This window comes from Camarhynchus parvulus, chromosome Z, assembly GCF_901933205.1.
Source record: "Camarhynchus parvulus chromosome Z, STF_HiC, whole genome shotgun sequence".
Classification (NCBI taxonomy): Eukaryota; Metazoa; Chordata; class Aves; order Passeriformes; family Thraupidae; genus Camarhynchus; species Camarhynchus parvulus.
Window position 1 is genome coordinate 60,009,812 of NC_044601.1, and position 15,629 is coordinate 60,025,440.

General features: G+C 39.0%; 1 protein-coding gene across 1 annotated transcript in view; it reads left to right on the forward strand.

Annotated features, from left to right (window-relative positions):
• MTMR12 (myotubularin related protein 12) overlaps window positions 1-14,598 on the forward strand; it is a 33,085-nt gene extending 18,487 nt beyond the window's left edge. Inside the window, exons 9-16 of the mRNA XM_030968823.1 lie at window positions 1,322-1,428; window positions 3,543-3,667; window positions 6,239-6,317; window positions 7,921-7,991; window positions 8,896-9,068; window positions 9,767-9,934; window positions 10,741-10,902; window positions 11,886-14,598. Of these exons, the coding sequence (XP_030824683.1) occupies window positions 1,322-1,428; window positions 3,543-3,667; window positions 6,239-6,317; window positions 7,921-7,991; window positions 8,896-9,068; window positions 9,767-9,934; window positions 10,741-10,902; window positions 11,886-12,461 (1,461 nt within the window). The 3' untranslated portion in view covers window positions 12,462-14,598. The remainder of the gene's footprint in view (window positions 1-1,321; window positions 1,429-3,542; window positions 3,668-6,238; window positions 6,318-7,920; window positions 7,992-8,895; window positions 9,069-9,766; window positions 9,935-10,740; window positions 10,903-11,885) is intronic.
• Window positions 14,599-15,629: the final 1,031 nt, after the last annotated feature.

Here is a 15,629-nt window from a genome sequence, read left to right on the forward strand (position 1 = left end):
GGTGCAGCACCAGCATGAGATGCCCATGGCCACTCCTCGAGCTTGTCTGGGTCTCTCTGGATGGCATCCTGTCCTTCAGGTGTGTCAAACCACCTCAGCTTGGTGTTGTCTGGGAATTTGACGGTGCACTTAATCTCACTGACTGTGTCATTGATAAAATAGTTAAATAGTCCTGGCCCCAGTACAGACCCCTGAGGGACACCACTCGTCACTGATCTCCGTTTGGACATTGGGTAGTTGACCACTACTCTCTGGATGGGACCATTCAACCAGTTCCTCATCCCTGAACAGTCCATGCATCAAACCTCTGTCTCCCCAATTTTGAGAGAAGAGTGTTGTGTGTAACCATGTAAAAAGCCTTCCAGATGTGCAGATAGATGATAACATCTGTGGCTGTCCACTGTTCAGAGGCCTTGTAGAACTCTTCTAATTATTTCCAAACTGCTTCTGTGAAGGTAGTGTCAAGATGGCTGGGCCACATTGAATTGGTTTTAGAAGGTAACAGAAGGACAGTATAGTAATTTTTTCCACTCTGGATGATTTTGAGGTTTCTGTATCCTTCTGAGTTGCACCTCTTGGTTAATGTAAATTGGTAGCAGAACTCCTACTTCCTGATTTCATTTGTGTCATATTCCTGAAGAAAATGATTCTTACTCCTTGTCTCAATGCAAGTTTACAGATTATCTTGAGAGCTTCAAGGAATAAGAAGTATGAATGAGGAAATTGTGTAAAGGGAAGTAATAAGCTTTGAGAACTGACTTGCCTCAAGAAATACCTGTGACCATGCAATCTGATTTAGCTGTGGAGTGTTTAATACTTTATTTCATATGCCTTGATTACTCTTTATGCATAGTTCACATGGAAAATTATCAGTGCATGTATTGTGAGTTATCTCAAGGCTGAACTATTAGAAAAATCCAATAGCAGACAAACCGATGGATAATAATATATAAGTTATTTACAAGTTCTGTCTTGCTGTGGCATATATTCTGACATAATTTGGCTGTAGACTTTTTGATCAATTTTTTTTTTTTTACCTGTGAGGGAAGTTGAGAAAGTAATGTTTTGGCGTAATGTCGTTTTACATTTCCCTGTGCCTGTGTAAACTCTAACTTAAAACTTGCAAGTGGTAACATAGTGTGCTCAGGCGTGTAATTTTGGTGTAGGTGTAGGAGTTTGCTTCTGTTGATGTTATTAAATACACTAAAAATTCAATGAAGCAAAAGCACAGAGAAATTTTGAAATCACTCAATCACTTGAGCAAATACCTTATATAGGAGAATTTACTTATTTTTCTCATCTGATAAATGTCTTTCTGCAGATTTGGTGTTGGTCTTGCCATAATGGTGCTGCTCTTCTCAAAATGTCTTCGTTTCCCAAAGAACAGGATGACAGCACTTCACAAATGCAAAAAGCCTTCTTGGATGGGTCAGTAATAGCTATTCTGTCCACAACACTTTGCTTGGTATGGACCTTGCTTCTCTTTTTTCCATATATGCTGTATCTTTTAAGCTTTCACACATCGGGAAACAAATTCTGTATCTGAAAGTAGTTTGCTGTAGTGGAATGTGTTAAAGCCCTTGACCCAATGGCATTGGTCACTTGTGCAGGGCTGGAACTTCACCAAAGAGCTTTTCTATGGAGCTGCATACACATATATTTCTGAGGAATCTGTACTAACTGTGGCATTTTTTAGGTAAAGCAGCAGCAAAGCTTATAGGGTTTAATGGCTCAGTTGTTTTGCAAGTTTGTTTAGATACTCTGTCTCTAAACAAAGTGAGTTTTTAAGACTCTGCCACCTTCTGAGAGCTAGGTTTATGTTCTTAAGTAACTTGAGATAAGGTGTCCTAAAATGTCTGAGGCAGTCGGAGTAATTCACCACTGCAGCTTTCAGGTGTGAAGGCAGACAGCACTTTTTCACATGGGGTAGTGAACTGAATTAGTTCAGCAGTTTAAAAAATAACAAGTTTAACTTAAGGGGAGGAGCACAGCTGTCTGACTGTTATGGCAATGACTTTTTGCCCTTTAATTTTGGTGCTTTTTTTAACTGTTGTATGTCCTAGACAGAACTTCTCTCTCAGTAGCCACCTGTTAGATCAGACTCATAGGTACAATCTGTACATTGAACATTGGCTCCTTGCTCCTTATACATGGAGACCTGTTAATCACACAGAACAAACAGAAAACAGCTTGATTGGGCTCTAAAAACTGCTTTTGTTTATAAAATTAATTATACTTGCATAGGAAAGAGTTGTGGCCCTTCCTGCAGGTTCTCTAATATTTCTACCTTGAAATGGGAAAGATTATATGGCTTAGAACTGTCTTTAATGCTATTTTGTGATGTGAAAGTAAATAAAATTAGCAGTAAGCTGTAACAAGGTATCCCCTGATATTTTGGCCCTTCTCTGTGGCCATTTCAACTTGGGGCAGTATTGCTGTTTTTCTTTGCTGTGCAGTACTGGTGTTTAATCACTGGAGCCTAAAATATATCTACAAATTGGCCATCAGGGTGTGTTCAAGTGCCATTACAGTAATAGTCTGAACTCAGGCACAGAGCAGATGTTTACAATTAGCAGTTTATCTTTTTAAAAAAGCTGTTCAGAGCCTGATATCGCAGCCTAAGTTCTTTGCTGTGCCATTTAAAAAAAGTACTGTATTTGGCCAGCAATTGCTCTCCCTCACTTCTCTGATCTGATGCATCTTCCAGTAGGTCTGGTAACTCATGTTTCTGATGTGGACTCCTGTAGTTCTCACCTAAAGCAAGTTTCTGTGCTACAGCCTGTAGTAAGCAAAGCACTCTGTCTTGCCTGGAAAACTGCCCACAAGACCTCACTTCTGAAGTATAAGCTAGAGCAACTTTTCCCAGATCTTGATAATAGAGAGGCCAGTGTGACAGCAGATGTAGTTACTGCGTTGATGTTCATCTGAGCTCTGGAACCTGAATGAGAGGGAATGCTCTGGGTCCAAGCCAAAGCATCATCTGGCCTGGTATTTTTTCCTCTGCTTCAAGGCAAAAAAATCTGTAGGTATATAGGGAAGTGCAAGATACATTGTCTTGTTTGAATCCAAATAATTTCCTTTACTTGTGTGTTTTATTAGAAGACCTAGCAGCTAGGTATCAGAATCTGTTTGGCAAAAGTCAAGAGAAATTGTAAGCTTCTGCTGGGAGTTCTGGGTGTTTCTATCCATCTCTTCTTTTAGCCTCCTAGTAAAGTGATTTTGGTGTGTCTAGTGAAGAAAATACGAAAGAAACAGTAGTAAAAATCAAGTAGTGCTTGTAATATTCATAACTGCACAAACAGGCACGAGTATAATTTTATTGGTGTCATGGTTAAAAGCATCAAATAGTGTTACAAGCCTGTAGGCAGGCTTCCAGTTAGTACTTAGAAATGCATGGAGGTCACTAGCTTTCCAGAGTGTCTATCTTCTGGTATTACAGCTCTTTGAGAAATCATGCCTATTAACTTTGTCTTCAGATAATAGTTGATGCATTATTTGACTTGTGAAGCAGAAAGCTTTAATCTCTTGATGGTTTGATTTAGAATCTATAAGACAATTAGCAAACCTCCCTATGAGCTCCTGAAGATGGATGACTTGTCAAGCAGCCTTCCATCTCTGCAAGATATCCAGACTGCATACACAAGATTCAAACAGCTGTTTTTGATAGGTAAGTCAGACTTTAAAGCAAAGCATAACAATGATGTGCTGTGACTCCTGAGTGCAGTAATTTTCTTGATTGGTGCCTTGATTTTGAGGGTGGTTAAAAGCAGATTTTTAAATATGTAACTGAAGACTGTGCTTATGTCTGGGATGTGAATGAAGGTTTGTAGTTCTTTGGCTTAACCACTTCTTCCTAAACTGTCACAGTATTTCAAAATTACTTTTGAAGGAGTGGACTCTTACGTGTTAGTTGGATTACACTAACTGGAATGAAGTTTGTGGGGAAGATTTTCAGTCTTCTGTGGCCAAACTTTTAGCCTTTGGGCTCTGTCAAGAGTAGAGACTACTAATTAATTTTTGCCCTTGGTTTTGTTACACACTAGTCACATCTCAAAACATATGAAGCTGCTTAAATTCTGTCCTTTAGAAAGCAATCAAATGGGAGCCATGTGAAAGTATGATCTAGGCTTTCAGACTTCTTTCTTCTGAGACTTTTCAACTATTTTGCTGTCATGAAACACTTTGACTTCACCTCTTGAGGTGAAAAAAGCTCCACTCCGCTTCTAATATAAGGTACTTGAGTTTCACACTGAAAATTTTGTCTAGAATACACTGTCAAATTGACAGTGAATCTTAAGAGCTAAAAATAACTACTTTTTAATGTGATTTCTGGCAAGTCACCCTCTGTAGGAAAAAAGCCTAAGCTTGAATTTAGTCATTTAACCTGTGTCATGAATACTGTGTATTTCAGTGATATAATTGTATCATTGTCTTGTATTCATGCAAAAGGGAATGTGTTGAAACTGCCATCTAGTTAGTGTTCTTGCAGTTTTTTAAATAAGGTTTGACAGTAGACTGTACCTCACTGTGTATAGCACTATGCACTTTCAGTCTGAGAAAAAAATTCAGGTGACCTTTTGCAGAAGTACTAAGATCTTACAGAAATTTGCAACCTTATTACCATATTTTAAAGTCTGAACACATGAACCATAACTTTTGTCCTGTACATGCCTACTTAATATGGTATAGGCAGCTTGTCCTGGCCATGGCACTCACAGCCCAGAGAGCCAGACATGTCCTGGGCTGCATCCAGAGCCCCGTGGGCAGCAGGGCAGGGAGGGGATTCTGCCCCTCTGCTCTGCTCTGCTCTGCTGAGACCCACCTGGAGCACTGCATGCATGCATGCAGCCCATGCATGCATGCAGCCCATGCATGGGCTCCCAGCACAGGAGGGACAGGGACCTGCTGGAGTCAGCCCAGAGGAGGCCACGAAGATGATCAGAGGGATGGAGCATCTCATCTGCAAGGAAAGGCTGACAGAATTAGGATTGTTCAGCCTGGAGAAGAGAAGGCTCCAGGGAGACCTTAAGGAACCTTCCAGTTCCTATAGGGGCTACAAGAGAACTGGAGAGGGACTTCAGAAGAGAGCATGAAATGACAGGACAAGGGAAAATGGGCAGCTTTGGATCAGGTATTGGGGAAAAATTCTTTACTGTGAGGGTGATGGGATTTGGTGAAAACTATGTCTAATGGAACAGTGCTTTTGTGGAGAACTAGTTTCTATGGCCAGGGTGAAAGAAACTGGGAGAGCAGTTTAAATTGCGCAATGAACAGGATGAGGTGCTGCATGGAGGCAGCACAGCTACAGGCATAAAACACGTGTATGCCTGTGCATTTGAGGCATAGGTGCAAGATGCAGCAGACACAGTAGTGTGTAAATGTGCTGGAATCGAACACTGGAAGTGTTTGGAGAGACTCTGGGAGGTGGGCAGTTGCACAGAAACTTGTGGAACTGAAACTGTTGTGGAAAGGGTGGGGGAGGAGGGAATTTTGTGTATCTGGTTTCTCACTAGTAGAACTGTTCTAGGTCTTGTGCTCCAAGCTTTGTCTCATGCAGGAAATGTAATATATTCTGGTTTTAATTGATTACATCAGGTTGTGAAAGCTGTCCAGTATTTGTTGTCTGGCTTTGATAGAAATAAAAGCAGCGGACCCTTAGGTGGCATTTGAAAAAACCTACAAAAGTCCTAGTGAAAATCATAGGCGTTTAATGACTTTGTGTTATTGAACTTGGCCTCCCTGTTTATGTATTTTAATGCCTTTTTTTAGTTGCAGCAAAAACTGTTTAAGACATTTTTCAGGTAGTCTTACATTTCATAAATTTTTATAACCTACTTCTAAAACCCATTGGTGTCTCTGACTCTGATGGTAATGATTTTCAAAATCCAGTGTCTTTAGGTTAAGCTTTATGTAGATCATGATCTCTGATTAAACTTTTTTATTCCTTTTCCATTTTGTCAACAGATTTATTTACCTGGTTTGAGTGCCATGAACCTTTAACTTACTTTTTCTAAAAGGCTGTGATGCTATAAAACTCTGCTGGTGTTTATAGGACTACTTCGCTTCCTTATTTAGTTATAAGGTGTCAACTTTAATAGTGATTGAGATTTGCTGACTCCTTAGTATTGTTTGCTTTATACTGTTCATAACTGAAGGATTTTTCAATGGATGGCTGTTAATTATCACTGTGTATGTGTGAACAAATCAATTTTTTTTTCTTTTTTTTTTTTTTTTGCAGATAACAGTACGGACTTCTGGGCAACTGATGTGAAATGGTTTTCATTACTGGAGAGCACAAACTGGCTAGAAATAATCAGGTTTGCTGTATCTTCAGCTTTCTGTGTTTCAAAATGTTGGTAATTGCATTTGTAGTGGGTTTTATAGCTAGTTTCTTGAAACTGAGTTCTTTACTGCCAGTAGGAAAAGAAATTAAGACAGGCTTATGGTCCCATTTATATATCTTATTTCTGCAACTTGAGACAGTGTTTTTAACAGTGCAGACTTGTGTTAAGTGTTCCACTTTAAAGGATATGAGAAGTAGCAGATCATTTCAATTACAATTCTTCCAGAGAGCCAGTTAAAAATACAGATCCAGTAATTTCCATCCTGCATTGTCACCTTCTTTCCAAACTCAAGAATCCTGTTTGCTTCTTGTGTGAAACTATTCTATGTCTTTGACTGGCCTTGCCATTCTTCTCTGTACTCTCTACTTATGTAATGTCCTTTAAGATGAGATGAAGTGCAGTGTTCAAGATGTTAGTCCACCAAAGATTTATAAAAGGACATTTCTTCTCAGTTTTGTCCCTGTTTTGCGCTGATTGTTCCTTAAGTTCTCTTTTCTTCTTTCAGCAGTCCACAGTGAGTAAGTGTTGGAATGGTGTTGGCTAACTTAAGGCTTGTTGTAGTGGAATTTGAGTTTTGTTTTCAGTGTTACTTTGTGCTAATTCTTTTGTCTGTCAGTTTATTCTGTAATCAGCTAATTACCATGGAGTGCTTCTGCAGTTAGCTCCAGTCCTTCTGGCCTTAATAACAATCCATAAATATTGATAGTTATTAACTTGTTAATCCAGAATTTAAATGTGTTTATTGAAAGGTTCTAGTGAAGACCATATATGTTGAGAAATTCATTGACATAATGAAGATCACAGGTAGTTTAAAGTAAAAGCCAGGCTGGGTTCCTATCCTTAGGTTGTTTTGAGACTGGTCATTTCCATACTTGGATCCAGTTGGTTCCTGGATCAGCCTGTTCTTGGCTTTTGTAGTTAGTAGGAATGCTTTGTCACATGTTCTAGATGATAAAACAAAGAAGAATCTGACAATTCCAAACTTAAGAAATAAACTGTCAGCTTCTATTAGTGACCTAAGATATTGCAAGAATCCTAATTTGTGTGCAGGCTTTCGCTAAGAATAAATAACTTTATGAAAATTTAGATCTAGAAACCAACAGTGTTACATCTGGTTTTATGTGATCTGTAATTCCACTCGGTCTTCCTTGTGTAATAATGTTCTCTGTATAACTTTTGTCGGAATGTTTACAAGAGCTCATTGCTCATCCTTCTCATCCTTCCCTCTCTCTCTTGAAAGCAGATTTTGGAAGAAATGTAGAAGGTAGTAAGTTAGAATGTAAATGTGGTGATGTTGGCTCTTTCCAGGAAAAAGATCTGGTGTTTAGCAACTGTAATACTTCAATGTGTGATGGCTGCTGTTGATCCAGATTAAAGTAGTGTATCATAGCAACTGAAAATGCATGGTTTATGGCCGGATAAAATGTTCTTGAAGCTGAGCAGTTCTTAGTTTACACAAACTGAGCATGAGTTTTGTGTTTTAAAGAACTAGTGGAGTTTCAAGTATGGCATTCTGACCCTGTCTAGGGGAAACTAATATAAGAAACTTCACTCAACTTTTCCTGTACCAAAACAGGAGAGTCTTGAAGAAAGCCATAGAAGTTGTGGAGTGTCTGGAAATACAGCATACAAATGTTCTCCTCATAGGTAAGAATTTAATGAGATAGTCCTATATATTGATTTGTTTAAATTCATTTTGAAGTAGATTAAGCTTCCTGTAGTTCAAGAAAATATGGCAAGCACAGTTCCAGGATATGAATGAAAAAGCTGCTGATAAATTGGCAGGAGAGTCTTGCATAAAGAAGAGGTAACATTCCTGTTTCCCATTTTATTTTATTTAAGGTCTCTTGGGCCCTTTGCTGTACTTTAAGGGGCACAGGAACCATATCCACACAAAGGACCAGTAATATGAACACTTCTAAAAATAACCTTTATATTTTCTAGATACATGTTGGATATTCTGCAGACTCTTTATTAAAAATACATGGAATAGTATACTTACTGTAAACATTTTGAGCTGTTTATTTTCCTAGACTGAGTAAGCACATGTAAAACCAAATCTCAGGTTAACCATTAAGTGACTCCTGGATTGGTAATTTCGTTGAGTTTTTCACACATATTGCCATTTGAGAAACCTAGCACAGGCAAGAGGTTTTCTGGAGGCACCTTTTGGAAGGGTGAAGACTGTGTGTTGCATGAGGAGGCAGTTTCACACCTTGTGAAAAGAGGTGTGGAGGGTAGGAAGGGTAAGGACAAATGGCTGGGCTGAGGGGCAGTGTGTGCTTGTGGGAGACTGAAGGGCCCAGGCCAGTTACAGTAGTAAGGGTTGGGGCTTGCAGGTTTTATTGTCCAAGTACTTTCCTAGGATACTTGTGTAAGTAACCTTAAATTTGGAATCATGGATTAACTTCTCTCTGTCTTGCAAAAATGTCTGTGCTGCTCTGATCCTGAAATACAATTTTGTTTATGTGAACATGGCAATGCTTTGCTTTCTTACATAATGTTTGAGGAATAGCTCAGTGTAGAATGTGGTTTCTGTTCTCCTTTGTAGAAGAGAATGCTACTGATCTGTGCTGTGTAATCTCAAGTCTGGTTCAAGTGATGATGGATTCATACAGCAGAACAAAATCAGGGTTTCAGAGCCTTATTCAGAAGGAGTGGGTGATTGGAGGACATAGCTTCTTGGATCGCTGTAACCACTTACACAAAAGTGAGAAAGAGGAGGTATAATTTTTTAAATTGCTTTCCTTGCTTACTATTTATAAGCTTACTCAGCATGAAGAGGGATTTACCTGTTAATCCAGAAGTTCCAGTTACTCTGAGGATCTTCTGTTTTGTTTTATGGGTTGATGTTTGTACAGTTTCACTGTTTTTGCTGTTTAGAGGTCAGCAATGGCTTTATTATTAAAGAGAACAAATGAAAAATTTCCCAGTCCTGGAGTCTTTTGAAAGTCATGTATCCTGTGCCCTTGGAAACTGTGTTAAATGGTAGTAGCATCCATAGAAATAACTCAAGTTAACTGCCTATTCCTGTCACATCTGGAGATCAACTTTTTACTGTCTTGCTTTGGGACTAGATTAGATTGCTATTGAAATGGAAGTAATTAGGTGTAAACTGACTAATTCTGATCAAGAATTGATATAAACTAGTTTTGCTTTGCCACCTTTAAAAGGCTTCATAGTGGCAACTTTTAAATTCAGAGTGGAAAGTGCTCATCTCTTCTGTCAATAACTGGCCAAGGATGACTCAGATAGTACTTCTTCAGATTTCAGCCAAATGTACATGCAGCCGTTCTGCTGTTAATCAGGCTTCTTGCCTTAAGATTTGTATTTGGAGACATTAGATACTATAAAATAAATAGTTTGCATGGTGGAACAATTTTAACTTTTTTTGAAACTGATGAAATATTTTGTTTACTTAGGCTCCTGTTTTTCTGCTCCTGCTAAATTGTGTTTGGCAGCTGGTACAACAGTATCCTCCAGCATTTGAGTTCACAGAAACTTACTTAACTGTCTTGTCAGACAGCCTCTATGTGCCTATTTTTAGCACTTTCTTCTTCAACTCTCAACATCAAAGAGACACTAATAAGGTAAGGGTTTGGTATTTCGTGGATGCAGTGTGTTGGAGAATGAGTTTGACCAACAAACAAACACTCAAAGAAAGCTAATTCCCAGCAGCACCTTTTTCCTTACTCATTGAACTGCCTTGAAGGGTGAACAAGTGCAATTTTGGCTATAGGGAGGCAAGTTCAGGACTTAGGAGTTTATGATGACAGAAGGAATACATTACCTGTAATATGGAGCTGCAGTTGCATGTTTAATGCCCTTCAGTGAAATTGGAGCTCCTTAACCTACAAGGAATATCCAGCTGTCTGGCAGAATAAGTTATCCATTAAATTCTTGTATAGTATATTCTGTTGTATTCCAAAATCAACATCTCCTGAATGTTGATTTATATTTGGTTCGTGCTCTTCTCTAGCCTAAGAAGCTGGGAGTATCCTCTGCAAGGCTGCACAGAGAGTAAAGGAAAAAGTGAAGACTACTGTCTTTCATACAAATAAATTGTTGATCACAAAATCTAGACCAGTAGCACTGCATGACTGCAGTTCCAGCTTTTGGTGTTTGGAATCCTAATGTGCCACCTGTGTGTGAGGAATCCAAGTGTCTGTCTCTTGCCCAAGTTTCAAAATGTCTTTTTTTCTGAGAATATTTAACTTTATTTTCATCTGTGGAAGTCTGATTGCACTGTTGTTGTTCAGTTATTGAACACATAGAAAGCAAGAGTGTTGTTGCAACTCTGTGGCCTTTTTTCTGAAAAGCCAGTTTCTTTATTTCACCTTGACTTAGTCAGAATTACCTTCTAGCAGTATTAAATGTGACCTGTTTGTTTTGGCAGAGTGGGGAAAGCCTCAAGACACAAAGTGGTCCTTTCAGATTCCTTACTGTGTGGGACTGGTCTGTGCAGTTTGACCCCAAGGCCCTGGCTTTCCTGAACAACCCTCTTTATGCAGAGAAACCAAAACCAGATAGAAGTCAACGGAAGACTGCACGGTTCAAAGTAAGATATGTGCTGCTAAACTGTTTTTTCAGTTCTAGAAATATTTTGCACATCTTATTTCAAATGTTCTCACAGTGAAAGTATTGGTGCAGACTTTTTTAAATTGACAAAATACACGTATACTTCAGACCCACCTGGATTTAAGAACCCAGTTTGCATGCACCAGAATTGTAAATAACTCCTTTATAGTTCATAGCCATGAAGTTAGGGATTCTTTTTTTTTCATACCTCTGAGCAAGTCTGTTGGTAAGCCATGAGATTTAATATTCAGTTGAGTTGCAATGATGTGTTTGAAGGGAGTTAATTTAGTTGTTCCATGGAGTACCTGACTGAAATACATAGGTTTGTGATTGCCTCCCTAATTTTGTCTGAGTGTAACTGGAGTGTGTGTGTGCACTTGGAATGGGAGGGTGACCAACAACAGCAAAAAAACTGTCTGGAGTATGGAGGATTATGGATGGACCACCTCATTTCTGGCACATAGCTCAAACTTAGGGAAAAATTTTTGGAGTAGCCTCTTTCAATTGCAATTCATTGGTAAATTCTGTCCTGTATAAAGCATTCTCATGTGAGACACTGCCAGTGTGATCTACAGCGTTTATCTGAGACGCAGTGAGGGACCACTGGATATAAACCTATAAATAAGTGCTCTCTGATTTCTAACTAGCTTAAACTAAACATGGACACTGGCAATACTTAAATGTAAGCAAAGGGTTTGGCTTTTTCCAAGACAATTGCTTTATTGGTGTTACTTTTGGTTAGCAGGGAAGGAGCTGGCAACACTCAGTATGCTGTGTAAAGTGTTTGTTGTGTTGAAAAATAACAATTTAAACACAGCCACTGCTTTTCTATATAGGTCAAGTGACTATTGCTTGCAAGAGGTTCCTCAATACAACTTTGTTTTTCTTCCTCTTAAAACTGCTTTCTGAAGTCCCATTGCATTAATATTTATCTGAATATTTTGCCTTTTTTCCCTCTTAAAGCATCAACGGCAACTTTCTTTGCCACTGACACAGGCAAAGCCTTCCACAAAGAGAGGATTTTTCAGAGAGGAAACAGATCATTTAATTAAAAACATTCTGGGTAAAAGAATTGGCAAGTTCATAAATTCTTCAGATGAGCCCCCTAACAGCTTAAGGGAGTTTTATGATAGCTGGCATAGCAAACCTGTCGACTACCACGGTCTTCTGCTGCCGCGCATCGACGGCCCTGAAATCAAAGTCTGGGCACAGCGTTACCTACGATGGATTCCTGAGGCCCAGCTCCATGGTGGTGGAACAATAGCTACAGCTGCCAAGATTTTGGACTTGATGGAGGAAGTGCAAAGCCTGCAGGTGAAAATGGATGAAGAACACAGTCAGGCTGTTTCTGGAGATGTACATTCTGTTCCCTTGCTGAGAAATTCCCCCCGTTTGTCATCCTTGTTTCCATTTGCTTTACTGCAGAGACAGTCTGTCAAACCAGCTTTACCCACTAGCACCTGGAAAGACTTGGAAGATGAGGATGACTTGGTCAAGAGGGATGATGAATTTGTTGATCTAAGTGGGGATATGTTATAACATGTATATAGATTACAGTATGGATTGTATGTGGCTAAGCACTGAGTTTTAAATGTTGTGCTGTATCTTCATATAAGAAACTTAAGCATCTGCAAACTGTTTAATGGGTTTGTGGGGTTAAAAATCCTTGATTGGAAAGAACTAGTTGCTATAATTAACTGAGCATGTTTTGAACTTCCATTTCACTCTTACAATATTTATTGCAGAACCAATTTTTAGCATAGGTGTAATAAAAATGGGAGTGTTGGCTGTAGTAACAACATGACCACTCTGTTAAAAAAAAAAGAAAAAGAGCAAAAGAATACTTTCTGCTGTAAAGGTAGAAAGATAAATGCATATGGCAACAGTCATGCTATCTTAACAGAACGTCTCTTTCCCTGTACTGGGAGTGGAGTACTGTGATTTGCAAATTCGCCCACATGTAAACAGTGAAAGATGCAACTAACTGTGCACTCACAAGTCAGCTTTTGACAGCTGAGGAATACTCTTGTGGTCACCAGGGGTTTTTTGTCTGCTGTTGGATCAACAGAAGTCGTGTGCTTGCCCCTTCCCCTTTGTCAGTGTTGGTCTGTGTGGTGTCATGGTCACAGGTTGGCTGCTCTGAGCCTGTGCATGCACTTAGCTCAAGGGTCAGATGCAAGAGCTTAATGACACATTTCAAGTCTTAATGTATGGCTGTGCTACATGCCCTTGCTGCCTTGGAATTTTATGTTTGCTCTTAATTTTAATGAATGAGATTTCAATTTGCCATGAGTATGTTTTCTCCTTTTAAGTAGAGGGAGACTTTCATTGGAACTTTTCCCCCACTGATGCCAGTTGCCTTTAAGGCTTTCTGTAACTTGCACTGAGACTCTCCACATAGCAGGGAAGACTCTTGTCCTGTAGTCCTGCAGTGAAGCAGGATTTGCAGTCTGTTACCACTTGTCATGAGTTGGTGGTACAGCTTATGAATGTGGTGTTTATAGAACACTCGTGTCCTGTTGCTGGATGTAATAACAGTACCTCAGTGAAAGAAGCCATAAAGAAATGCCTGTTGACTTGGATCTACTGTGTGTATGTTTATACAGATTTTTACGGCAAATAATTATCCTTTGTAAAGCTGAATATTATTTGACTGTCAGATCTGTTTTTAACCCTTAAATTCTGTAATACCCCAAGAATGGATTGAAGTCGTAAAATCAGTTACACTGAGAGGTTACACATTGAATATTTTCTCTGTTCTCCTAACAATTTAGAAATCCATGCTGGAAAACTTAGCTGGTGGATAAACTGTTGCTTAAATTTGATCAGCTCGGTGAACTTGGGGATATTAAACTTTTGTTACTGACTTATCACTTCATACTGAGTTGTATTAATATATAGCAACAATTCATCAGCAGCCCTCTAAAAACAAATTCTCATAACTGGGAAAGGGGAGAGCTTGATGCAGCTATGCCAAACTGAAGCTTTCCAGCTCTTAATTGCCTTAAAGTCTTAATGCGAGGACAATACTTGAGTTTGTAGTGTTTTATTTAAAAATACAGTAGTACTATGCTTTCTTCTGTGATATTTACAATTAGCACTTGCTAGAATGGGCTGTACAGCACATTTCCTTCAGACTTAGTTGTAATTCATGTGACTCATGTATGCAATAATACTTTGCATGTTGAATGAGCAGTGTATTATTACAGTGAAGAAATACTTGTCCTTCTAAGGTCATCTGGGTTCAAGGGTGGTGTTTTTTAAACATTGCCATCAAAAAAAAGATACTAAAATGATTTTCTATACTTTTGATCAAACTGTTGTAATGTTTCAGTCATGAAGATTACATATTTGTATTAAAGAACAGATGTTGGACATCTTATTTGTACATAAGTTATCAGAAATATATATAGAAGAGAAGTATATATCTGGAATTGAACATGGGAACACTTCTAATGTAGAGTAAATACCATTGTTGCTGGTTTTCTGCACTGAAGGATTGGAAATATACTTCATATTTTTACTCCAGGCTTTTGTTTATACCTCCAAGTTTTAACACTGAATGCAAGCTAGCAGTTTTTCAGGTTTCTATCTTCTTTTTCATTCTTTTGATTAAATACTGTTACTTCTCTCCAGGCTGTTTGAAGAGTGTCAATAAAATATACTTTGAACTATTCATCGTGAGATAAGACTGTATGTTTAAGGTCCACATTTCAAGTGATGCACTCATCACAGCAGACTTGACAGTCTGCAGTGGTGAGGCTTTTCTGGTTATATCCTGATTTTTACAGACTGTTATGAGAAACCTGTCCAATTTTGATCTGGCTGTACTTCTGATGCCACCAATGCAGGAGAGAGGACAGTTCAGTGCAATGAAGTAGGATGACTGGGGGAAGTTAAAGGTGATCTAGAAATTGTCTTCTGAATGTATTGGGGGGGGTTATTAAAGAGTGTTTGTTTCTCAGCAATATTATTGCTTAGTGTCTTAGCAATATACTTCCCCCATGTCCACAGTGAAATTTGTTCTTGCATTGTTACACTAAGCCACTTGAAGTTGCCACAGGGGCATGTTTCTCAAACCAGATGTGTGTTTGATGTGGACTAAGGTGGCCACAGTAAGCTGTGGAGTACAGCTTGTACTTGTGATTTTAAAATTCCACTTTTTTCAAGACACTACAACCTGCTAGCCCCTGGTCAAAGGGAAATTTAGTGCAAATCACACATTTAAACCCCGTGAACATTACAAGACTGTGCCAGCTTTGTTCTTGAAGCCCCACACAGCAATAGCTGCAGGTCATATTGTACCACAAGGTGTGCCTCTGCCTCACCCACAGCTGCTAAGGGCCATCAATTGTACTTTGACCACTTGGCTTTGATTTAGGGCTGCATTCAGTATTGAAAAGGCTCAGCTATTGATGTGCAGCATAAAGGAATGCAAACATGTACTTCATTAAGGTGTTTACAGCCAGCTTGCCTTCCTGATCTTCTGCTCCAGCAGAAGCTTTTTCCATTTGTGCCTGAAGCGCAGAAGCATAAGTTCTTCCAGAGGCAGGTGAATACTTTCTGCTGATGATTTCTTACAATGGATTCGTTTTGTCACAGCAGAGGTCACCTTCATTCTGAATTACCTGGAGACCTCATGCAGTATTTACAGCTGGGTGCTCCTTCACAAAGAGCTAGGTTTTGCATAAATCTCTACAAATTGTG